At 31.3% G+C, this 27,116-nt stretch overlaps 3 protein-coding genes across 4 annotated transcripts in view; 2 read left to right on the forward strand and 1 right to left on the reverse strand.

The window, feature by feature from the left end:
- Positions 1 to 1,585: 1,585 nt before the first annotated feature.
- Positions 1,586 to 3,609, forward strand: Lrr47 (Leucine-rich repeat 47). Its single transcript, XM_083109105.1, has 4 exons — positions 1,586 to 2,008; positions 2,181 to 2,723; positions 2,841 to 3,148; positions 3,243 to 3,609. Exons 1-4 carry the CDS (start codon positions 1,841 to 1,843, stop codon positions 3,487 to 3,489), a joined length of 1,266 nt encoding a protein of 421 aa, XP_082965231.1. The 5' UTR covers positions 1,586 to 1,840; the 3' UTR covers positions 3,490 to 3,609.
- Positions 3,610 to 4,420: 811 nt separating this feature from the next.
- The window catches only part of LOC145977255 (uncharacterized), an 84,033-nt gene continuing 61,337 nt past the window's right edge, over positions 4,421 to 27,116 (forward strand). Inside the window, exon 1 of the mRNA XM_083109112.1 lies at positions 4,421 to 4,431. The gene's annotated coding sequence lies outside the window, so the exon portion shown is untranslated. The remainder of the gene's footprint in view (positions 4,432 to 27,116) is intronic.
- Positions 4,661 to 8,941, reverse strand: LOC145977254 (uncharacterized). 2 transcript variants are annotated; one of them, XM_083109110.1, is made up of 5 exons: positions 8,798 to 8,941; positions 6,511 to 6,663; positions 6,284 to 6,391; positions 5,757 to 6,056; positions 4,661 to 5,673 (listed from the first exon to the last, which is right to left on the reverse strand). In XM_083109110.1, exons 2-5 carry the CDS (start codon positions 6,655 to 6,657, stop codon positions 5,413 to 5,415), a joined length of 816 nt encoding a protein of 271 aa, XP_082965236.1. In that variant the 5' UTR covers positions 6,658 to 6,663; positions 8,798 to 8,941; the 3' UTR covers positions 4,661 to 5,412. The 2 variants fall into 2 exon arrangements, with proteins under 2 accessions (XP_082965236.1, XP_082965235.1); XM_083109109.1 differs by lacking the exon at positions 8,798 to 8,941 and adding an exon at positions 6,898 to 7,766 and having other exon boundaries at positions 4,663 to 5,673.

The following is a 27,116-nucleotide window of genomic DNA, read 5'->3' on the forward strand; positions in this document are numbered from 1 at the left end:
AGAGCAAAATGGGCAGCAAATGTGAGACGAAAAAATTGGAATCTAACCACAGACTTCTATATATACTAGACTGCTAACTCCTTATATATAAGACGGCTTCGATTTTATGTACAAATCACAGATAGGTATATAAAGGTATTCTATTCTGCGCATGCGCTCTGCGATAACGCATGTTTATATGTATATACATACGCAAGCTAGGTTAAGTATATGATATATATCTATATCGATGGTATCTGCGCATGTGCAGAATAAGTCACGTTAGTACATAAAATGTGAGGACATTTTATATAAGCAAAATATGGGGAGTTAGCAGTCTAGTTATATTAGAAGTCTGTGAATCCAACCAATACTTTCCGGTTTTAGTAAAAACATGGCGTTGCCGACCCAACCTTATTGACGTTATTTCGTGACTCTGATTAGAGGGTCTCTAACGATCTATATCATAAAGCGCTCACTGATCACTCGCTCAACCGCTTTGCAACTGTTGGAATCTGCTGAACGCGCCCAATATTTTACTATAATTATATCTTATCAAATCCAGTACGAAAAATTGTACCGTGTGCCGTAGGCTTTAAAGTAAAGAGGAATAGTGATAAAATAAATCCTTGCGTGACGAACATCACTTTTAGGGAGTTATAACTACGATTGTTACTAAACCAGATTAACGTTGCCGTGTAAACGTACTCAATGGCCGGTATTCATAGCCCGATCTTATATTTGAGATCGTCTTAAGTTCGAGCTTGAAATGCTACGCAGCCATTTGATTGGTTGAATGAGGTCTTAAGTCAACTTCGGACGAGACTTAAGGGCCTCCGCACAAGGTGTTCCGTATCGCATTACGTTACGTTAAGTATAGATCGTAAATTTAACTCCGTACGTAAAATTAAACTTCAGTCAACGCACAGAAGAAATCGTAACGTAAAGACATGTCTTTACGTAACGTTTATACTTAACGTTTATACTTAACGTAACGTAATGCGATACGGAACACCTTGTGCGAAGGCCCTAAGACAATCTTAAGCGGCGTCTACAATGAGATTTTAAGGCCGGTATTCATAGTCCGATCTTATATTTAAGATTGTCTTAAGTCTGGTCCGAGGTTGACTTAAGACCTCATTCAACCAATCAAATGGCTGCGTAGCATTTCAAGCTCGAACTTAAGACGATCTCAAATATAATGCGTCGTCTACAATGAGATTTTAAGGAGACTTAAGGCGTAAGATTTAAGAAATTGACCAATCACAGTCGAGTATTAAGAGAATACTCGACTGTGATTGGTCAATTTCTTAAATCTTACGCCTTAAGTCTCCTTAAAATCTCATTGTAGACGACGCATTAGATCGGACTATGAATACTGGCCTAAGGAGACTTAAGGCGTAAGACTTAAGAAATTGACCAATCACAGTCGAGTATTCTCTTAATTCTTGACTGTGATTAGTCAATTTTTTAAGTCTTACGCCTTAAGTCTCCTTAAAATCTCATTGTAGACGACGCTTTAAATATCAGATCGGACTATGAATACCGACCAATGAAACTTTTGAATGTCGCCATCTAACGATCTAACTAATAACTAAAGCCGACGGCACACGGTACGATTTTTCGTACTGGATTTGATAAGATTTAGTAAAATACTAAAAATGCACCAATCAGAATGCAGCATTTCTAATATTTTACTAAATCTTATCAAATCCAGTACGAAAAATTATACCGTGTGCCGTAGGCTTAATTTTCATGTACCGCTCAAAATATGGTATCCGTGCTTCTATACTCGTCTATTTTCTTTGCTGTGGACTCAACGGTTGGGCGATATTACTAGATTTTATAATATAAACAATAAATGATAAACACAATGAAATTACATTGTAAAATCGAGATTCACGATAGGACATTATCATTGCATAGAAAATCGCAACGTTCTATATTAGCATATGTTAAAGATTCTGTTAACGATGATTTATGCTTTTATTTATGGACACGACAGAACAAGCAAGGAACCAAGTACAAAGTAACGTATGACGTTTCTTTTTGTTTTATCATAAATGGTTTATTAAATTTTTCTTAAAATTGTATCAGATTAATTAATTACAATATTTTGTAATTGTTTTCACAATCTCAGAATTCTGCAGTTCTCTTTATTCTTAAAGAAATATATAACAAAATATTTTTTATATTTTCAGATTACTAACAACATAAGAAAAGTATTCAAGAAATTTATTACCAATGGCAAAGCTACAATAAGCTTGATAGAACCTTGTCATGATCTAATTATTCAAAGTGATGCTATTCAGTTGAAAAGTTTTCTTAATATATTGAAACATATAATAGATGGACTTTGTAAAAGTTTAGATAAATATATTTCTAAATCTAATATAACTTTTAAATCAAGTGAATTCTATTCATTGCAAAAAGTTGTAGTGAAGAAAAAATCTGAATATCCAATTTTACAAGGATTCCCACGAACAACAGAACAACTTGTGTTGAGTGGGTTGGATAGAAAATCCTTTGATCGACAAATTTTGACATTGCAGAATTTAAAATTTTTAGATTTATCAAACAATAAAATTTCTTTCTTACCAAAAGAGTTGGGCATTTTGCCTCATCTTCAAACTCTTGATCTATCGCATAATAACCTTGGAAAATCAGTTCGATCTAAATGGACATGGTTAGAACAAACTGCACTTAGGAGAAATTTATATTTCCTAGATATTAGTAATAATTTAGTAAGTTATTTTATTAGATATTTTAGTATTATAGTATAAAGATTAATTGATAAAACCAATTTTATTTTTGAAAATGATTTTAGTTTTGTAATATTAATTTATTATTTTATATTATAGTTAACTGAATTACCAGCTCAAATTGGAAGGCTAAAAGGTTTAAAAGAATTGAAAATTCGTCATAATATGTTAACACAATTACCACAAAATATTGGAACTATGAATAACTTACAATTATTGGATGTGGCAAAAAACAATTTATTGTTCTTGCCAGGAACAATTCAACATTTGCGATTGTATTTTTTAGATATTTCAGAAAATTTATTTTCAAAGATTAAATATCATAATATTGCATTTAATGAGAGCACCTTAGACAAAGGACTGCCAAGTCTCGTTGAATTTTCAGCTAGAACTCTTCTAAAATCCAGGTTTCTATTGTTTCTATTTTTTTTTACTTGTATATGTATATAATTTAACACTCAAAATATATAATACATAATAATAAATTTTATATTTTTTCAGGATAACATATGATGCAAATTTAATACCATATACATTAGTCCAATATTTAGATGAAGCAAAATATTGCTTCTCATGCAAAAGTGCCTGTTTTGACCATTATTTAAGGATTTTAACGCATTTTTTTCCACTTGCATTTAGTGTTAATATGAAAAATACATTAAATCAGCATTTCAATTATGAATATTACTTTTGTTCTACAACATGTCATAATTTAATGTCATTTTCTAATCGTAGTATTAATACATAATAAAATAATTTTTAATATATGTAATTATACAATTCTATAAAGTTGTATTTATTGTTGATTTCTAATTTCATGTTTGTGTGTAATCAAATTTATATTCAAATACAATATGTTTGATACTAATTGATATTTACATAAAAGAGTATGATTAATATTATATTTATATAGTTCATCTATAAGCTTATCTATTTTATTACATATCTTTTGTATAAACTAATTTTATTTTATACATTAATATTGGCATAATACAAATTTTATATTTTTTGGTCAAAATATAAAATTATTAAATATAAAAATATAAAATTAATTTAATATATATCAAATAATTATCTTTTACTATATTAATATTTTAATAATTCTTTTGAGAGAAGATCATTAAAAATATGAAACAAATGTTTAAAGAACTTATTAGTAATAGCAAAGTTATTATGCGATTGATAGAACTTTGTTAATCTAATGTCAATATCAATCCAACAAATGTGTTCAATTTATCACATTCTTTCAGTAATAATTTATATAATCGTCAAAAAAAATTAAGATCTCAAAAAATAATTTTATATTTGCAATAAGATTATATAATATATATAATGTTTCATATAAAAATTTTTTTGCTTGTAAAATATTCATTTTGTATATTCATATTTTTCAATAATTACTATATTTTGATTAATTTGATCATCAATGTATTATCTAAAAATCATAAGACTATGGAACATCAAAATTTATTTTTAAGAAAATCTGATTCATATAATTATAAATAAATTTTCATTTGAGCGTATTGCACATAACGTTAAAATTTTTGATCGGAATATCTTTTTAAAGATAACCATTTTTAAAAAATAAATCCTTTTAAAAATTAAAAGTAAAATTTAAATGAAATTTTATTACTTTTATACGCATTAATTAAAATGACACAAAATTTAAAAATAAAATATTTTATCTCATATTTAATTTAACCGATTCATTATATTCGCCTTTAAATATGCCGAAATTTATAAAATTTAGAAATTAAAGTTATTTTTATTGCTCAATGTAAATTATATATGTGTGTGTATATATATATATGTATATGTACATATACACACACGCACACATAAACACATACACACAAGTATTAACATTTACATAAAAGTTAAATATAAAATAGTAACAGCATCTTTTTTTATATTATTGATCTATTTTATTATATGCAATTATTTGCAATTAACACTATTTTTTATGCGATTTATTCTCAAAAAATGCAGCAATCATATTAAGTATATATAGTAACATTTCACCATGTACAGCAATAATTCACGAGAGTTACTATAATATACCCTCTTTTGGAAATAGATATAAACTTTTTTTCAGAAATAATATTAAGACTAACATTTATTGTTACAAAAAATGACATTAGGTTCTTTTATTAAGTCTCGTGTTTACAATCTTATCTTTAAAAGGCATCAATTATACCATTATATTATCATTAAAGTAATGAAACATATGTAACATGTGTATAATACAATTTGCAGCTTATAAAACAATTTATTGTGTGGAGTATCTTGCTGCTTTAAATCCAATATGACATGTTCTTTAAAAGGATTTTGATAATATAATAATATTATACAATATTTATTATTATTATTATTTCTATTATATTATTATTATTACTATTATTATTATTATATTATCAAAATAATGTTATATTCTCAAACTACTTTTATTTTTATTGACATATATTATTTAAATGTGATAAATATATTAAAACTGTTCATGACACAGCTTCACAATCTCGCATGCTTATTTCCTAATATGAGATTATAAATGTACATATCCTAACTTATTATCAGTCCAAATCACACATTAAATCATTGAATGAAAGGAAGATGACTATTGTCATTATTTTATATATGTTTAAGTTTTATAATAAACACAATACATTATTTATTATTGTGTATTCTTTTCCTTTTTAATAAAATTAAAATAATCATCATTAGTTGCCTCAAGAAAATATTCTTGCGGTGTTATTTTTTTCTTCTTACCAATTCGGGATATGTTAAAATCTATATCTTTGTGCTTTTTTTCATCTATTCCCATTTGTAAAGGGTGAACAAAGACATCAGGATCCTCATAAAGAGGAACCAATTCCACTTGATTATCATTATTATATTCATTATTGCCCATTATATTTCCATTAACCATTTCATGCTGAAAAATGACAAATATTTTTTTTCATTTATGTTATAATATAATGTTATATATTAAAGAGAGATGTTTATTTATATATTTACTAAAACTTCCAATTTATCTTCTTTCCCTATAGAAATTTTATTGCTTGGATTAATTATATCTTCTAAAGAAATTTGTTTTTTCTTTAGAAGACTCATTATTGCAGCATTTTTAGATAATTTATGTTTTTGTTTAATATATATATCATCTAAGTCCTCAGATTGATTTCCAGAACATACTGTTACATTGTTATGATCAGAAGTCTCCTGAGATATATTTTTCTCAGAATTAATTATATTCTCTATCTGTCTCATATAATATTTTTCCCAATATTTATTTGAAAGATCACGACCACCATTTACCTGTCCAATATTAACTGTTTATATTATATAACTTTTACATATATGCTTAAAAGATATATAGTCGTTTGAAATATATAAAGTGCATACATTTCTTTTCAATTATATAATCTTTGGCAACCTAAAAGTTAACTTTTTTATCTTAAAATTCTGATTGGATACTATTATTTTTATTCAAAATATTATATATCTCTTAGTTAATAATTGTTTTTAAAAGAATGTTAATTTACCTCTTTAATAGCAGCAGAAATAGCATGTTTATCAAAAGTAGGTTTAACTTTATTGTTTATAAAATTATCGTCAACATAGTTTTTATCCTCATCAGAGTCCTCCAATAACTAGAATTAATACAAAGAGATATTGCTTTGTATAAAAATATATCAATGTAATAAATCAATGTAGTAAAATTAAATATTCTTTTATACATCTAACTTTATATATTAATATATGTACAAACATGTATGTTTTTTGGTTTTTTCACTTTTCTATCATTCATCATTCGATCTTTTGCAGCTTGACTTAAGCCTGACAGTCGAAAAAATTCAGCATTATCATCTATGTAATCAAGTGATGTTACCTTTTTAATATTCTCACGTATATCCATTTTAATCTAAAATATATAGATTTTAATGTATACATACTACATATATTCTATACATAAACTGTTATTGCTTGCAATGTATTAAAATCTTAATTCGTGCACGAAATTATTTTTTTTTCAACACTATTATAATTAAAAAAAGAAGTTGATTTTCATATTTTATGTTTATTTCTGTTGAAAATATTCTTGTAAATATTTATAATTTTGTTAATATTATATAGAAAAGGATTAAATTGTATTTACCTTCTTGGTTTCTTTATATTGAAAATAAACTCGACCCATTACATTATATTGCTTTCGATTTCCGAATTTTTTTTTACTTTATACTTTCAATATTTTAATTAACGAGTTACAATCAGATAAATTGATACCGCACTCTTATGTCAAAATATTTCTCAAATGCGCAGAATCAGCATGTATAAAATACGCTGATGAAATCAGCAAAATCACACACAATCGGAAGTTAATGCTATAAACGTAACTGTTATTCCTGTTGTCCACGTAGAGCTCTCGTGTTTATATTTTTTTATCTTTTCATAAAGATACAAATTTATTTTGAATTTGCATTTACAATGTCATGATACATGCAAACTGTAGACTTCTTATACATCAATTTAGACACATCAATTTAGAAATAAATTGTTATTATTTGTATATTTTTGTGCAAATATAATACGAAAAAAATTAATATAAATTTGTCGTTCTCATTAAAAAAACAATTTATTAAATAGATGCATAATTTCTCTATTCAAATTAAAAATGGCAATGTTTGTTTTTACAGAAATAGCAAATTTGCCCTTTATATGGCTGCATTCCTATATTTACAGCCAGTACTAAAAATCTATAGTTTACGTAACGTATGTATGTATGTACAGTAAGCGACAACGATTCTTTCCTAGGCGGGACAAGGGGAGCGTAGAACTGGCCAATCAGCTGCCGCGCTGCCGGCTCTATTCGGTCTCACTCTCGATTCTCGGGTTCGCTTATCTTTCCAAGTTGTTTAACACGATTGTGAAGTCTGACAGAGAGAACGAAACCACGAGTAGAGTGCGAACGAGATGACCTATCATCAAAGAGTTCCGAAGTCTCTCATAATCGGCTTCCTCGCTTTCTCTATCCATTCGCAATTCATGAGAATGTAAACATCTTATAAAATAAAAATTAAAACTTTTATTTTTTATGTTATCGATTAGAAAATAACTTTAATGAATTAATGAGATTTTTGCTATTAAAATGACACCAAACACGATATAAATCAGATAATTTTTAATTAGTCTGATAATAAAAATTTTGCTTACATTTAACTGTCCGATTTATATCGAGTTTGATGTCATTTTAATCGCAAAATTCTCATTATTTCACTAAAATTACTTTCAAAACAAATAAAATGCATTTTATTTTTTATAGTAAGATGACATATTCGTGAAATGCTATAGAGAAAGGAAATCTCGCGTAAGAGATTTCGGAACTCTTTTTACGATAAATCATCTCGCTTGTTCTATATTCGTTTTCGCTCTCGCTTTCAATGATAACGGGAATTTTTTCGTTACTTATAATAATTTACAACTTTAAAAATATCCATAAAATAAGAACTAAAATTTTTGTATTTTATTTAATCTTTTTGAAAGTAATTAAAATAGATTAATGAAATTTTTGTATTTAAAATGACATCAAGCATGACATAATTCGGATAATTTTTCCTTATTATTGTTAGATAAGTAAAAAAATGATATCTAATCGAAAATTATTCGAATGACAAATGTTGGGTTGTTTAATATGATTATTTTTTGGTCTTTTGCAAGAATCTCGTTAACTTTAAAATTATATATGTTCCATAAGATAAACTATTAAAAAATATAAAAAAAATTAATTTCCATATTCAATATTATATTTATTTTTAAAAGAATTACATATATTGCGTGTCAAAAGTAGTGTTTAAAACGTGTGTGATATCTCCTGGAAATGATCTATAATTGTCTTCTTTCTAGGACCGTTTTTTAACAAATAAAATTCAATTTACTGAATTTTGTATAATTTTTATCTCTCTCTTTTCTATTTTTTATCACGAAAATAAAATATCCTATACAATGTATATATTACATAAACTTATTTCATTAATAGCATATATTGATGTTTATAATACCAGAGAGAAGAATGAGAGGTGTCACGGCCACGGTCTTATATACTTCTTCTTCTTCTTCTTCTTCTTCTGTTGTGGCACTGGGCAATATTAGGTGCTTTCCATTTATATCAAAACTCAGATAAATCTCACTTCTGTCTTTCTTCAACATTCATGTTAAAGAAAGACAGAAGTGAGATTTATCTGAGTTTTGATGTAAATGGAAAGCACCTATTATTTTTCGCCTATGCTGCCAGGGTCTTATATACAACCGTATATAAGACCGTGGTCACGGCCCGCTTTTAGGTGATCCCTTAGAGTTCAAGTAAGAGTTAGGACACCGCGTGATGATTTCTGATTGGTCGCGCCATTTGTAGGGAAGCAGTGAGTGAGAAAGAGAAAAGAAGAAGGAAGAAGACAAAGCTATTCGAGACGTGTCACGGTAAATAATGTATAGGTATGTATTAAAAATAAATTAATTTTTATATTTCATTTCATATAACGATTATTAAGTGATATTTATTAATAAAACGTATTCTTTTATTGTAAATTTATAAACTTAAAACTGAGATATAACTAACCTTAATGTAAAACTTTAAACTTAATTATATATAAAAATAGTTTGGAAAGATAATTTTAAAAATTGTTACAGATAAAATGCAATAAATGAAATATAAATCTATTTAATAGAATGTACATACATGATAGAATAGAATGATATAAGTCTTTCAAATTGCGCGCGCTACAGTTCCCTGTTAATGGCGGACGTTGTCCTAACTCTTACTTGAGGAACTCTATGATCCCTGAAAGCGATACGCCCTCTGTGAACCTTAAAAACATGCACCTAAACTACGAAGCTAAGGTGCACGAATGTTCTCAGAGGGTAACATATAAGGTGCACAATTTCTGGTTCTATTCCGTGCTATGTGCACAAAATGTCGGTAGCACCAGTGCTGTATAGCAAGGTGCTTACGTATATCAAATAAATTTTAATATAAATGAGAAATGACGAATTTGCGATCCTCTCTCTCTCTCTCTCTCTCTATATATATATATATATATATATATATATATATATATAGAGAGAGAGAGAGAGAGAGAGAGAGAGGATCGCAAATTCGTCATTTCTCATTTATATTACACATAGCACGAAATAGAACCAGAAATTGTGCACCTTATATTGTATATATGTATATACAGGATGAGTTTTAATGGTGTGTCAATCTTTTTATCATACGGGAGATTGCTGATCGCAATTTTAATAAATTGATTGATACATAGATGTCAGTTAATTGAATTGACCGTATCGAAGGCCGAAATATAGGTCCATATTCTGAATCCTCTTTTATCGATAAAAGTGCCTCTAAAAGTGGCTTACAGCCAATCAGAAGGCTTATAAGCCACTTTTAAAGGCACTTTTATCAATAAAAGAGGATTCAGAATATGGACCATAATGTGTACAATTAAAGCAAGTTAAAAGCTGAAATTATGTAGTGTAGATTTATTATTATTATTAAAGCTACGCATTTATTATTATTATTATTATTATTATTATTATTATTATTATTATTATTAATATACAGGGTGAGTTTTATTGCTTGTGTCAATCTTTTTATCATGCGGGAGATTACCGACTGCATAATAAATTGATCGATACATAAATGTCAATTATTTGGATCGACCGTATCGAAGACCCGAATATAATGTGTACAATTAAAGCAAATTAAAAGCTGAAATTATGTAGTATGAATTCATTACTATTATTATTATTAAAGCTACCTATTTAGTATTATTATTATTATTATTATACACATTATACTCGGATCTTCGATACGATCGATCCAAATAATTGACATTTATGTACCGATCAATTTATTATGCAGTCGGTAATCTCCCGCATGATAAAAAGATTGACACAAGCAATAAAACTCACCCTGTATATGTTATTATATTTATTATTATTATTATTATTATTTTACTGTGATCAAATTAGGGATTTATTATTATACATATTCGATATATTAAAGCGGAAGAAATACATATTTAAAAATTCAATTCAAATTTAACACTTTAACGTTTTATGTAAAACTTTATTTCAAATTCCGTATTTATTTTTATGATAAATTTTTATTGTTTTATATGCTAAAAATATGCAGCAAAAAATTTTCTTCCTTCCCCTAACAACATACATGTCCAAAAGATGTCCAGAGGTCATCAAGAGGACATCCAGAGGACATAAAATCCTTTGGCTATCCTTTAGATATTCTATGGACGTCTTTTGGATATGTGTGTTGTTAGGGTTCTTAAAATAAAATTACGCAATTGTTTCATAAGAATGTATTTCTTGTGGAACAATTGCGTGATTTTATTTCAAGAAGGCAGAAATACTACATACCTTTAGCGTATAACAATCCCAGGTAGAAGATGAAACTCATAATGACATCATTATGACGTCATCATGATTTTATTTATCACTTAAAAGTTACCTGAACAAAAATGATTAAAAAATGAGTTAAAAATGACAAAAAGAATCATAAATTTTTAAGTTCAATAATCGCATTATATAATTTTAAAAAGATTATGTTGCTTAAATATAATTAAAATATACATGAATAATTAAATAAACAAGTAATTGCGTAATATACTTATTTATATATATATATAAATAAGTCACCAAAATATTGCCAAAAGTATATCAAATGAGATCATTATGATTTTTCTATGGCCCATATTCTGAATCTTCTTTTATCGATAAAAGTGCCTCTAAAAGTGGCATATAAGCCTTTTGATTGGCTACAGGCCACTTTTAGAAGCACTTTTATCGATAAAAGAAGATTCAGAATATGGATCTATGACTTATTAAGGCCGGTATTCATAGTCCGTTCTTATATTTAAGATCGTCTTAAGTTCATCTTTAGATATTGTATGTATCATTTTATTGGCTATGAATTATCTGAAGATGAACTAAAGACGATCTTAAATATAAAACCGGACTATGAATACCGGCCTAAAAATGACTTTTAGGTGACGTCATAATGATGTCATTATGAGTTTCATGTTCTACCTGGGAATAATAAAAATTTTTATCATAAAAATAAATGCAGAATTTGAAATAGTTTTACATAAAACGTTAAAGTGTTTTTGAACTGAATTTTTAAATATGTATTCTTACTGCTTTAATATATTAAATATGTATACGTAGCTTTAATAACAATAATAACAATAATAACAATAATAACAATAATAACAATAATAACAATAATAACAATAATAACAATAATAACAATAATAACAATAATAACAATAATAACAATAATAACAATAATAACAATAATAACAATAATAACAATAATAACAATAATAACAATAATAACAATAATAATAATAATAATAATAATAATGTTTTGCGGGACATGCTCCCAGCAACCACTCTAGGAGGAAAACAAAGACAGAGAATGAGATGATCAGACGAAGTAAATCGACACCTCATGTCCTGTTACTATCAGGCTATAAACCTTGAAACAAACACAACCGGATATTGATCACAATTACACACGACATTCATCAATAGATACCCAGAACTTAATTTCCTGACTGAACAACGATTAGCAGACCAGATACGAGTAATAACCAGAAACAATAGGATTCCTCAGCCAGAACTAGAACACATCAAGCAACAAGTAAAACAACTAGAACAAAATCACAGACATCTATACTATATACTAGACCGCTAACTTGCGTCAAATACATGTCCACGAAATTTATGTACTAAATTCTCACGCATGCGTAACGTTGGTGGACAGCAGTCACGTTTGTGATTGGTTGATGTTATGTACAATGTACATAAGTGTAATTTGTGTATATAAACTTACAGTTGAATATAAGTTATTTTTAAATAATATATAATGTTCTTCATTTTTAATTAAAATTTATTACAGCTTTTAAAGATAAAATATATCAAAATATATTTAAAAGGTATATGATATAATTAAAATTAAGATTAAAAATATATATAGAAGATTAAAAATATATAAAGATTAAAAATATATGTATATAACATTTATACAGGGTGACCCATTTTAACTTAGGCAGCCAAATAACTCGAAAAATAAGCAAGATAGAGAAAAATGTTTTAGACAAAAGTTGTATAGTTTCGAGGGGGCCATAAGATGGTATCATTGGTTTGACCTTGAAGAGTCATTTGAAGGTCACGTGAAGGTCACTTCAATTTTTTTAAATGGAACATCCTATATATTTTTGTACATTCTTGTAGCTCATCTCGAGAGCTTTCCAAAACACTATAATTAAGTACATTTTCGTTAAGTACTTTTTGAGTTATGAGGCTTGAAATAATTTCTTAATTTTACATAAACCGTAAAATATCTTGTAAAATATTCATTTTTCGATTACCTTACCTTAATAGTTTTATGTACAAAATAATGAGAGGAATCAATTGGTGTAAAGAAAACACATAGTTGTTTCGAAGAAAAAATATGTAATTTGCAATTAACAATTCCATATTTTTTCTTAAAAACAACTATGTGTTTTCTTTACACCAATTGATTCCTCTCATTATTTTGTACATAAAAGTATTAAGGTAAGATAATCGAAAAATGAATATTTTACAAGATATTTTACGGTTTATGTAAAATTAAGAAATTATTTCAAGCATCATAACTCAAAAAGTACTTAACGGAAAGGTACTTAATTATAGTGTTTTGGAAAGCTCTCGAAATAAGCTACAAGAATGTACAAAAATATATAGGATATTCCATTTAAAAAAATTGAAGTGACCTTCACGTGACCTTCAAATGACTCTTCAAGGTCAAACCAATGATACCATCTTATGGCCCCCTCGAAACCATACAACTTTTGTCTAAAACATTTTTCTCTATCTTGCTTATTTTTCGAGTTATTTGGCTGCCTAAGTTAAAATGGGTCACCCTGTATATATATATATATATATTTATATTTATTTTATTACAAAATTAAAAGTTTATAATGTAAAAAGTACAAGTTTTAAGGTGAAAACTTAAATATTAGCTGGCTACAAGTGTCCACCATATTAGTTTTCCACCAATATTACGCATGCGCGACCGCCATATTACATGGTTTTCGGGGACACATTTTATGTACAAAATCAATGGGAGTTAGCGATCTAGTTATAGTATAGATATCTGTGAACAAAATACACAATCAAAAAGAAAAGAAGAAAGACAAATAAACATACAAGTTACACAACAAACAGACAGAGAAGAGGAAACTGAACCAACCAACCAATCACAAGAAGACGAAACGATAAGACAACAACAAGGAAAAACGCAACCACAACATGAACCAATAGACACAACAGACATAGAAGAAAAATTCGCACTAACATATAGAATATAAGGACACAAATACAGACAATAGACCTTACATACATAAGATACCAAATAACCCACACATCAACACAACAATAGCACACATCAACGCAATCATACAAAACAAAATAAATAGCAACACAACTATGGAAGAACTTCAATCACTCATCTACACAGGAGCACTTACCACAGTAAGAATACATACTATACAGAAAGACCAACAATTAAGCAACACACAAAAGAAACTCGCAAAACCGGCATGGCAACATAGAATACAGGAAAAGATAAAAAAACTTAGAAAAGATATCGGACAACTAACACAATTTATACAAGACAAAATATCAAATAAGAAACGAAGAACAATAGGAAATATGTCAAAGCAAGAAGCAACAGAACTGCTAGATGAAAAGAAACAGAAACTACAAGCACTAGCCAAACGACTCAAACGATATAAAAAAAGTGAAAACAGAAGAAAGCAAAACCAATTATTTAACACAAATCAGAAAAAATTTTACCAAACACTAGATAACTTAGAGACCACAGTAAACACCCCACCAAATATCAAAAATGTCGAACACTTTTGGAGCAGCATATGGTCAAACCCAATACAATAGACAAGCACAGTGGATACAAACGGAAACAAACAAATACAGCATAATACAACAAATGCCCGAGATAATAATCAAACACGAAGAAGTCACTCAAACAATCAATTCCACACACAACTGGAAAGCACCAGGAAAAGACAAAATAGCCAACTTCTGGTTAAAAAGGTTTAAAGCAACACACGCACACTTAGCCAAACTATTCAACAGTTATATCACACATCCACACAAAATACCACACACACTTACACAAGGAATAACCTACCTGGAACCTAAAGACACAATAGACACAACTAACCCAGCGAAATACCGCCCTATAACATGCTTACTAACGATATACAAAATACTTACAGCAATCATAACACAGAAATTAACCGAGCACACAATACACAACAAGATAATCAATGAAGAACAGAAGGGATGTTGTAAGGGAGCCCGGGGATGCAAAGAACAATTGGTAATAGACGCAGAAATAACACATCACGCTAAAATCAAACAAAAATCGCTGCACTTCGCATACATTGACTATCAAAAAGCCTTCGATAGTGTACCATAGAGTGTACCACACTCCTGGTTAGTACAAATATTACAAATATACAAAGCAGACCCCAAACTAATACAGTTCTTAGTAACAGTAATGAAAAACTGGAGCACCACACTCAACATCCGAACAAATACAGGTAATATCTCATCACAACCCATACAGGTAAGACGAGGAATATATCAAGGAGATTCTTTAAGTGCGTTCTGGTTCTGTCTAGCCCTGAACCCACTATCTAGCATGCTGAATAACACAAAATATGGATACAACATCACAGGAACATACCCACATAAAATCACACACCTACTATACATGGACGATTTAAAACTGCTAGCAGCAACGAATCATCAACTAAACCACCTACTTAAAACAACAGAAATATTTAGCACAGACATAAATATGACTTTCGGAATTGATAAATGTAAAAAGAACAGTATAATCAAGGGTAAGCAAAATAAACAAGAAAACTACATACTAGACAATAACAACAATTACATAGAGGCAATGGAAAATACAGACGACTACAAATACTTAGGATACAAACAGAAAATAGGAATAGAACTGTTATCCTGATTTGTTAGGTGTTTGGTAAAAAGACAAAGTAAATAAACAGATCTAAACGTTTTGTATTTAGATTATTCACAGAACGGTTTCACAAAGAACGTGGTAACAGAACATGGTTTTGGAGGGAAGTAAAAAGGCGCGCCCGAAAATAAATTGTGCCAACACATAGACTAAAACAAAAAACTATGGGTCTGTTCTTTTTAGCTGCACTGCTACACTAGTGCAATAAGTTAGAAAGAGACAAACATACTTTCTTTCACTTTAACTAATTGCACTTTAACTAAGTGCAGCAGTGCAGCTAAAAAGAACAGGCCCTATTAGTATGTAAAAGTAACCAGATAGGAACTACATTACTTATAGCGCGCAATTTAACTAACAAACTAGCTGCAGTAAATCTACCATTTACTCTCAACAAGAACACGCAAAAATTAAAGAAGAATTGAAGCAGAAATATAAGCAGAGACTAACTAAGATATTGAAGACAGAATTAACAGCAAGGAACAAAACGACGGCAATTAACACATTTGCAATACCAATACTAACATATTCGTTCGGAGTGGTGAGGTGGAGCGACACGGAGCTGGAAGCACTCAACACACTCACACGATCACACTGTCACAAGTACAGAATACACCATATACACTCAGCACTGGAAAGATTCACACTAGACAGAGAGGAGGGGAGAAGGGGTTTCATAGACATCAAAAACCTAAACTACAAACAGATCGATAACTTAAGAAAATACTTCACAAAACGTGCAGAAACTAGCGACCTACACAAAGCAATCACACACGCAAACACATCAGCCACACCACTACAATTTCACAACCACACATACAATCCAACAGACAATATAACAACAACAGATACAAAAAAGGAAAACTGGAAACAGAAAATATTACACGGTAAACATCCACAGTATCTATCACAACCATACATCGACCAAAAGGCATCCAACACATGATTAAGAAAAGGCAACATATACAGTGAAACAGAAGGATTCATGATTGCAATACAAGACCAAACAATCAACACTAGGGTTACGTTCCAAAACGTCTTCTCCGAGGAAAATTTTACTCGATGGCCGTTCCGAAACTCTTTTAAGCCTTTCCGATTGGTTCAAATCGGCCATCGAGTAAAATTTTCCTCGGTTACTTACGTTTTGGAACGTAACCTAGGCACTATAGTAAACACATAATCAAAGACCCCAACATAAAAACAGACAAATGTAGACTATGCAAACAACAAATAGAAACAATAGATCACATCATAGGTGGATGCACAATACTAGCAAACACAGAATACATCAGAGAAGACAACGTGGCAAAAATCGTTCACCAACAATTAGCTATAAAACACAAACTAACACAACGACACACACCCACATACAAATACACACCACAGAATATACTGGAGAATGACGAAGTCAAACTATACTGGAACAGAAATATAACAACTGATAAAACAACACTACACAATAAACCAGACATCACACTCATACACAAACGGAAAAAAACAACACAACTAATTGAAATATCCATACCAAACACAGCAAACATACAGAAGAAAACAGGAGAGAAAATTGAAAAATACATCCAACTGGCTGAAGAAATCAAAGACATGTAGCACCAAGATAAAGTAGAAATAATACCAATCATACTATCAAGCACAGAAGTCATACCACACAATATCCACCAATACACTCATGCACTACAACTACAACCAAACATATACATACAACTACAAAAATCAGTAATCATTGATATATGCTCACTCACACGGAAATTTCTAAACGCAACATAACTTAACAGCTATAAAGAAAACACGCTTGATCACGATCCGCGTGTTTTTCTACTACCAACCAGACATATGTCTGAGAAAAAAAAGATAATAATAATAATAATAAATATAATAATATATATATATATTTAATAATGATGATGATGATGATGATGATGATGATGATGATGATGATGATGATGATGATGATGATGATGATGATGATGATGATGATGATGATGATGATGATGATGATGATGATGATGATGATGATGATGATGATGATGATGATGATGATGATGATGATGATGATGATGATGATGATGATGATGATGATGATGATGATGATGATGATGATGATGATGATGATGATGATGATGATGATGATGATGATGATGATGATGATGATGATGATGATGATGATGATGATGATGATGATGATGATGATGATGATGATGATGATGATGATGATGATGATGATGATGATGATGATGATGATGATGATGATGATGATGATGATGATGATGATGATGATGATGATGATGATGATGATGATGATGATGATGATGATGATGATGATGATGATGATGATGATGATGATGATGATGATGATGATGATGATGATGATGATGATGATGATGATGATGATGATGATGATGATGATGATGATGATGATGATGATGATGATGATGATGATGATGATGATGATGATGATGATGATGATGATGATGATGATGATGATGATGATGATGATGATGATGATGATGATGATGATGATGATGATGATGATGATGATGATGATGATGATGATGATGATGATGATGATGATGATGATGATGATGATGATGATGATGATGATGATGATGATGATGATGATGATGATGATGATGATGATGATGATGATGATGATGATGATGATGATGATGATGATGATGATGATGATGATGATGATGATGATGATGATGATGATGATGATGATGATGATGATGATGATGATGATGATGATGATGATGATGATGATGATGATGATGATGATGATGATGATGATGATGATGATGATGATGATGATGATGATGATGATGATGATGATGATGATGATGATGATGATGATGATGATGATGATGATGATGATGATGATGATGATGATGATGATGATGATGATGATGATGATGATGATGATGATGATGATGATGATGATGATGATGATGATGATGATGATGATGATGATGATGATGATGATGATGATGATGATGATGATGATGATGATGATGATGATGATGATGATGATGATGATGATGATGATGATGATGATGATGATGATGATGATGATGATGATGATGATGATGATGATGATGATGATGATGATGATGATGATGATGATGATGATGATGATGATGATGATGATGATGATGATGATGATGATGATGATGATGATGATGATGATGATGATGATGATGATGATGATGATGATGATGATGATGATGATGATGATGATGATGATGATGATGATGATGATGATGATGATGATGATGATGATGATGATGATGATGATGATGATGATGATGATGATGATGATGATGATGATGATGATGATGATGATGATGATGATGATGATGATGATGATGATGATGATGATGATGATGATGATGATGATGATGATGATGATGATGATGATGATGATGATGATGATGATGATGATGATGATGATGATGATGATGATGATGATGATGATGATGATGATGATGATGATGATGATGATGATGATGATGATGATGATGATGATGATGATGATGATGATGATGATGATGATGATGATGATGATGATGATGATGATGATGATGATGATGATGATGATGATGATGATGATGATGATGATGATGATGATGATGATGATGATGATGATGATGATGATGATGATGATGATGATGATGATGATGATGATGATGATGATGATGATGATGATGATGATGATGATGATGATGATGATGATGATGATGATGATGATGATGATGATGATGATGATGATGATGATGATGATGATGATGATGATGATGATGATGATGATGATGATGATGATGATGATGATGATGATGATGATGATGATGATGATGATGATGATGATGATGATGATGATGATGATGATGATGATGATGATGATGATGATGATGATGATGATGATGATGATGATGATGATGATGATGATGATGATGATGATGATGATGATGATGATGATGATGATGATGATGATGATGATGATGATGATGATGATGATGATGATGATGATGATGATGATGATGATGATGATGATGATGATGATGATGATGATGATGATGATGATGATGATGATGATGATGATGATGATGATGATGATGATGATGATGATGATGATGATGATGATGATGATGATGATGATGATGATGATGATGATGATGATGATGATGATGATGATGATGATGATGATGATGATGATGATGATGATGATGATGATGATGATGATGATGATGATGATGATGATGATGATGATGATGATGATGATGATGATGATGATGATGATGATGATGATGATGATGATGATGATGATGATGATGATGATGATGATGATAATAATAATAAGTGCGTAGCTTTAACAATAATAATAAATCCATACTACATAATTTCAGCTTTTAACTTGCTTTAATTGTACACATTATATTTCGGCCTTCGGTCGATTCAATTAACTGATACCTATGTATCGATCAATTTATTAAAATTGCGATCGGTAATCTCCCGCATGATAAAAAGATTGACACAATCATTAAAACTCACCCTGTATATATTTTTATTTTTATTTTTTTTTATATGAATGCAATGAGCAGCGACATATTTTTTAAGAACAATCATATGTTTTCTTTACATTAACTGATTCCTTTTATTATTCTATGCATAAAATTATTAAAGTAAAATAATTGAAAAATGAACATTTTATCAGATATTTTATAATTTATATAAAATTATGTCAACTTAGACCTAGTTCCACAATCCAGTTAACCCGAGTTTAAGGGCCGCTTCGACCAAACTCCGATTAACTCAATCGTTGATTAAAGGGTTGCCAACATGACAAAATAATTCAGTGTGACCAATTGTATTTCTAACAATATACAGAGAGAAGCCAATATAATTGTAGAAATACAGTATATCCTCAGAAATACAATTGGTCACACTGAATTATTTTGTCATGTTGGCAACACTTTAATCAACGATTGAGTTAATCGGAGTTTGGTCGAAGCGGCCCTAAGGGCCTGAGCAGAATGGCTGCCTCATAATTTTAAGACTATGTTTTATGCCTTAGGTCTTTGTCTTAGGTAACGCACAATACTGTGTGTTATGTCTCGAGTCTTATGTATACGTGAACGTTTGTAAGAAATAAACGTTCGCGTATACATAAGACTCGAGACATAACACACAGTATTGTGCGTTACCTAAGACAAAGACTTAAGGCATAAAACATAGTCTTAAAATTATAAGGCATCCATTCTGCTCAGGCCCTTAGGCCCAGTTCCACAATTTACTTTAATCGAAGTTTAACTCGTTAAAGAAGGATTTACATTGCGTTCAATGATGTATGACGTCTGATTGGATGCAATGGCGTTTGGGACGCAATGTAAATCCTCCTTTAACGAGCTAAACTTCGGTTAGAATAAGTTGTGGAACTGGGCCTTATGGGACTTAGCGTGACCAGAAAAAACGTGCAAAGTGCTACTGTAGGTAACAAAATCTTTACATTGTCGATAATAAAATAATGATTTGGTACATAATTTGTCATTTTTGAAGCAGGTATATAAAAGATTGATACATTTTTGATAATGAAACAATAACTGAATGACCTAAAATACTCGTATGATTTAAATAACTCTTGTAATTGTCTTCAATATAATCAAAACGGCCGGTAATATCATCAATCTTCTATTATCTCCGGGCCCACCGGGCCCACTACGTCCTCAAAGTTAGCCCCCCCACTTTAACTATTACAAATTTTTTTTTCACTAAACGTTTGGTGATTGATTGGTAATATTTGGTATAATATTCAAAACTTTTGGTAATCCACCGTTTTTTCAGAAAATCAGAAACAAATTTTTAATCTTCTTTTAGCCCCCCCACTTTGACTATTGGGCATTTTTTTTCACCAATCGTTTTGTGATTGATGTGATTGTGTGTTGATTGCTAGTGTTTGGTATCGCATTCAAAACATTTGGTAGTCTCCCATTTTTTTAGAAAATCGTAAACAAATTTTTAATCTTCTCTTAGCCCCCCCACTTTGACTATTGAGAATTTTTTTTTTACCAATCGTTTGGTGATTGATTAGTAATGTTTGGTAACGCATTGAAAATATATAGCTTATAATTATAATTAATATATGGCGTTTTCGAATGGCCGGGTTTGATCCGATCCGAGTACTTTACTAGACGTCATTGACCAATCACAGTCATTCTTCTGAAGAATGTATAGTTACATTTTTCAGAAGAATGGCTGTGATTGATCAATGACGTCTAGTAAAGTACTCGGATCGGATCAAACCCGGCCATTCGAAAACGCCATATATTAATTATAATTATAAGCTATATAGTTTTAATGCGTTACGAAACATTACTAATAAATCACCAAACGATTGGTAAAAAAAAAATTCTCAATAGTCAAAGTGGGGGGGCTAAGAGAAGATTAAAAATTTGTTTACGATTTTCTAAAAAAACGGGAGACTATCAAATGTTTTGAATGCGATACCAAACACTAGCAATCAATCACAAAACGATTGGTAAAAAAAAATGCCCAATAGTCAAAGTGAGGGGGCTAAAAGAAGATTAAAAATTTGTTTCTGATTTTCTGAAAAAACGGTGGATTACCAAAAGTTTTGAATATTATACCAAATATTACCAATCAATCACCAAACGATTAGTGAAAAAAACATTTGTAATAGTTAAAGTAAGGGGGCTAACTTTGAGGAGGTGGGCCCACTTAGACTGCGTTCGGAAACATCAAGTGTACCCGGGTATCATTTTATCCTTGTTTAACATTCGAGGTTTGTTCGCGTCGCATGCTCCAATGTACACCAGAGAACACTTGGATCACAGGTAAGATAGCGGTTAGAGCAGATGAGTTTATGTGCACCAACACTTGTTGACACGAACGGACTTGAGGCATTTCCCCTTCCTTTTTTGCTTCCAACCAATCGCACATTACAATCGGCCATCCATCAATTGCACCACCTTCGAAGGTGAGGCAAATGGAGCATGCTCCTAATTGCTCCATAGAGTATGTTCTATCGCGACGCGACCACCTAGTCGCCATATTAGTTCCGGTGACGCGAACGTATTGGAGCCACAGATATCTATACTATGGCCGGTATTCATAGTCCGGTCTTATATTTAAGATCGTCTTTAGTTCATCTTCAGATAATCCATAGCCAATAAAATGATACATATAAGACCTGAGCAGAATGGCTGCCTTAAGATTTTAAGACTATGTTTTATGCCTTATGTTTTTGTCTTAGGTAACGCACAATACTGTGTGTTATGTCCCGAGTCTTATGTATACGCAAACGTTTGTAAGAAATAAACGTTCGCGTATACATAAGACTCGAGACATAACACACAGTATTGTGCGTTACCTAAGACAAAGACTTAAGGCATAAAAGGCTCAGGCCCACAATATCTAAAGATGAACTTAAGACGATCTTAAATATAAGAACCATAGACCTTATAAGTATGGACTGGCAATTGCCTATAGTTTCTGTAGAGAAGCAGTGTCCGGAGGAGGTTAGAGAGAGAAACATACTTTTTAGTACTTCTCTCTCTACAAGTGTCCGCACAGTGTCCGGACACTTGTAGAAAGAGAAGTACCAAAAAGTATGTTTCTCTCTCTAACCTCCTCCGGACACAGTCTGATACGTATTGCCAGTCCATATCTGTAAGGTCTATGATAAGAACGGACTATGAATACCGGCCTATAACTAGATCGCTAACTCCCATTGATTTTGTACATAAAATGTGTCCCCGAAAATCATGTAATATGGCGGTCGCGCATGCGTAATATTGGTGGAAAACTAATATGGTGGACACTTGTAGCCAGCTAATATTTAAATTTTCACCTTAAAACTTGTACTTTTTACATTATAAACTTTTAATTTTGTAATAAAATAAATATAAATATATATATAAATGTTATATACATATATTTTTAATTTTTATATATTTTTAATCTTCTATATATATTTTTAATCTTGATTTTAATTATATCATATACCTTTTAAATATATTTTGATATATTTTATCTTTAAAGGCTGTAATAAATTTTAATTAAAAACGAAGAACATTATATAATATTTAAAAATAACTTATATTCAACTGTAAGTTTATACACAAATTACATACTTACGTACATTGTACGTAACATCAACCAATCACAAACGTGACTGCTGTCCACCAACGTTACGCATGCGTGAGAATTTAGTACATAAATTTCGTGGACATGTATTTGACGCAAGTTAGCGGTCTAGTATATAGTATAGATGTCTGTGATTGGAGCGCATTGGAGTGAGTAGGAATATGTTGGGGCATGCGACGCGAACAAACCTTCGATGAACAACAAGGATAAAATGATACCCGGGGGCACTCGGGTGATGTTTCCGAACGCAGCCTTGGTGGTCACGAAAATTTATCCAGGACTGTCGGTCTTTAACAGTGGGTGCATCCAGAAGCACAACCGCTCACTAAGCGGCTAAGTAGCAATTGAATGTGATTGGGTGCATCCAGAAGCACAGCCGCTCACTGAGCGGCTAAGTAGCAATCTTCTTCTTCTTCTTCTTCTTCAGTTTTGTTTGGCCACGTCCCTCTGAGGGTGTAATCCGGCCATCAACTGGTAGTGGGAATGTAGATTTTGAGTTTATATTTCTTCTTGTAGAAATGAATGAATTTGGATCTTCTTTATAGTTAATTGAGTGTTGTTCTTAAGGAGAATAAGCTAACTGACTTGGGGTGTTGCTGTGTTGGACTAAACTGGAGTTTATGTCGTAAGCTGAAATTTATTGCTGCTTTTAGTTAAATTGGAGGTTAAAGAGGACAAGGAGGATGTGTAATTAGAGATGAGCAAGACTAGGTGGTTATATATGGATGCCTGTTTTCTCAATGAAGGAGTGTATAGAATTGACGACTCCGAGGGTAGGCGTCCTCAAAATGTCTTGAATTTGAAACGGAGGTTGAATTTTGTGCTGAAGGAGTTGCTTGAACAGTGCTTCTCTAGGAACTGAGAATAAAGGACAGTGCCAGAAGATATGATCCACATCTTGAAGAGGATGACCGCAGTGGCATGAAGGATCTTGAATAATATTGCATCTGTATAGGCTTGCATTTAGTGAGTTACTCCTGATTCTGACACAGGTGACGATTGCCTCTCTGTCTATTTCAAAGGAGTGAAACCATGGTTTAGATTGAAGTCCATCAAAATATTGGAAATATTTTTTTCCTTTGTGATGTGCTTGAGATTTTAGAAATTTAGTCGAGTTTTCTTGATATTTGGTTCTTGATATGGAGTAAAAATCCGAGTGAGGAATAGTATCAGTAATGGGAGTGCCTCTCGAGATGGCGTTTTTTGCTAAGTAATCTGCTGTCTCATTTCCTAGAATGCCACAGTGAGAAGGTATCCATACAAGAGTTATTATATGATTGAGCCTGTGAATTTCTAGCAGCTTCTGACGAATAATATAGATTAAGTAATTACATGAGTGGCCGAAATTATGTGAGGCAAGAGTGTCGATGACGCTTTTTGAGTCGGAAAAGATCACCGCTTTAGGTATAGAGTTGTCAAGGATATAGTTTAAGGTGTAAAGAATAGCTAAAGCTTCGGCGGAGTAAATAGAGAAATGTGAAGAGGCCTTAAACATAAGCTGGGCATTGATGGAAGGAGAATAAATAGAAAAGCCTACAGGGGATCCCATATCTGCTTTGGAAGCGTCAGTGTAAAAAACTGTTCTGTCATGTATGAGATGGAGAAACATATTCAAAAAGGTAAAGGTAGGAAACATGGAGTTTTTTAGTTCCTCAGATTGTTTTGGAGAGGTGAGGAGTAATTCTGGGATATGTATGAGTGCCTCAAACTCCACTGAGTACGGAGAAGGGTAATCAAAATCTGCTATCCCAGACAGCACACAAATATCCGAAGGACATCCATAAGATGATCATTAAGGATATTGAGGATATCCACAGATGATCCGTTTTACGTTCTTCGGACATTCAGTGGACGTCCGTGGTATATCTGTTTATGAAATTGGTGGATATGCTTTAATCCCTAAATAATAATATAATTTATCTATTTCATATAAAATTTTACATAAAAATTTCATATAAAAATTTTATTTATAATTTATACTCGCATATTGCACTTTACATTTTAAATAAGTAATGAACGGATTATTTTCGTTTATTTGCTGGACATTTACTTGTCCGACTTATAAAATCAATTTAATATCTGAAACTCTTGCATTGAGATCAGAAATTAAATTGAACAGTATATTTTTAATCTTATTTGTTACTCTTTGCAAACTTTATATAATTCTCATAACTAAAACTTAAATACGAGAAAGATAGCGCATCGCACGTCGCATAGCGGTAAACGAACGAACTAACACATCCTTGCGTGTTCGCGCGAAACTTTGACGTCCAAGATCGGACATTTTGTGGACGTCCAAATATTGGCCGTTAACGGATGTCCCGAATCGGATGTACGATGAACGGTCATTTCATGTCTATGGACGTGCGGACGTAAAATGGACATAAAATGAATGTCCATAGAATGTCCTGTGCTGTCTGGGATGTGTCTTTTGTATTTTAACATTTCTTTAAACCTATCGAATAGTAGGTAGGATTCACTAGGATCTTTTTTTCTTTTTTTCCTATTGGCGTACCAATGTAATTCTGAGAACTTATTCAGAGCAGTGTGAGAATAAAGTGAGAAGATTTTCAAGATGTACCTCGCTGTAAGAAGTTTGAATCTCTCTATCAAAGGGCCCTCTGCGGCTTCAGCCAGGATTACATTAGTAGGAGTGGATCTTCTAAGACCCAAACAGAATCTTAGAGATTTGAGTTGGATATTATTTAGTTTGGACATTAATGAGGAGTTACTGTATGGAAAGAAGGCGCATCCGTACTCCATGGAGCCTCTTATGAGTCCTTTGTAAATGCATAAGAGAGTACGGGGCTCTCCTTCCCACCAGGTACCTCTCAGCGAAGAGATGGCATTGATTAAATTGGAGCAACGTTTGTGGATGAATGTTACATGTTCTTTCCCAGAAAGTTTATGATCGAGAATGATTCCTAGAAAGCGACATGAGGAAGAGGAGTGAATCGGCGAGTTATTAATAGAAATGGAGTAGGCAGTCGAATTAATGTGTTTCCTTGTAAAGAAGACGAGTGATGACTTAGAAGGAGAAACGGAGAGTCCTTTGGAAGAGAGAAATCTAAACG

This window comes from Camponotus vicinus, unplaced genomic scaffold (genome assembly GCF_025532165.1).
Source record: "Camponotus vicinus isolate PSW18456_S1 unplaced genomic scaffold, iyCamVici1.0 SCAF_9, whole genome shotgun sequence".
In the NCBI taxonomy this organism is placed as follows: Eukaryota; Metazoa; Arthropoda; class Insecta; order Hymenoptera; family Formicidae; genus Camponotus; species Camponotus vicinus.

Excerpts from the sequence above, each read along its gene's own strand:
- Lrr47 (XM_083109105.1), top strand. The coding sequence starts at position 1,841 with ATGATAAACACAATGAAATTACATTGTAAAATCGAGATTCACGATAGG. Across the intron at positions 2,724-2,840 it reads TAGATATTAGTAATAATTTA|TTAACTGAATTACCAGCTCA; the intron begins GTAAGTTATTTT and ends TTTATATTATAG. Across the intron at positions 3,149-3,242 it reads AGAACTCTTCTAAAATCCAG|GATAACATATGATGCAAATT; the intron begins GTTTCTATTGTT and ends ATATTTTTTCAG.
- LOC145977254 (XM_083109109.1), bottom strand. The coding sequence starts at position 6,936 with ATGGGTCGAGTTTATTTTCAATATAAAGAAACCAAGAAG. Across the intron at positions 6,392-6,510 it reads AAAAACCAAAAAACATACAT|TTATTGGAGGACTCTGATGA; the intron begins GTTTGTACATAT and ends TATTAATTCTAG. Across the intron at positions 6,057-6,283 it reads TTTCTGCTGCTATTAAAGAG|GTAAATGGTGGTCGTGATCT; the intron begins GTAAATTAACAT and ends AATATTGGACAG.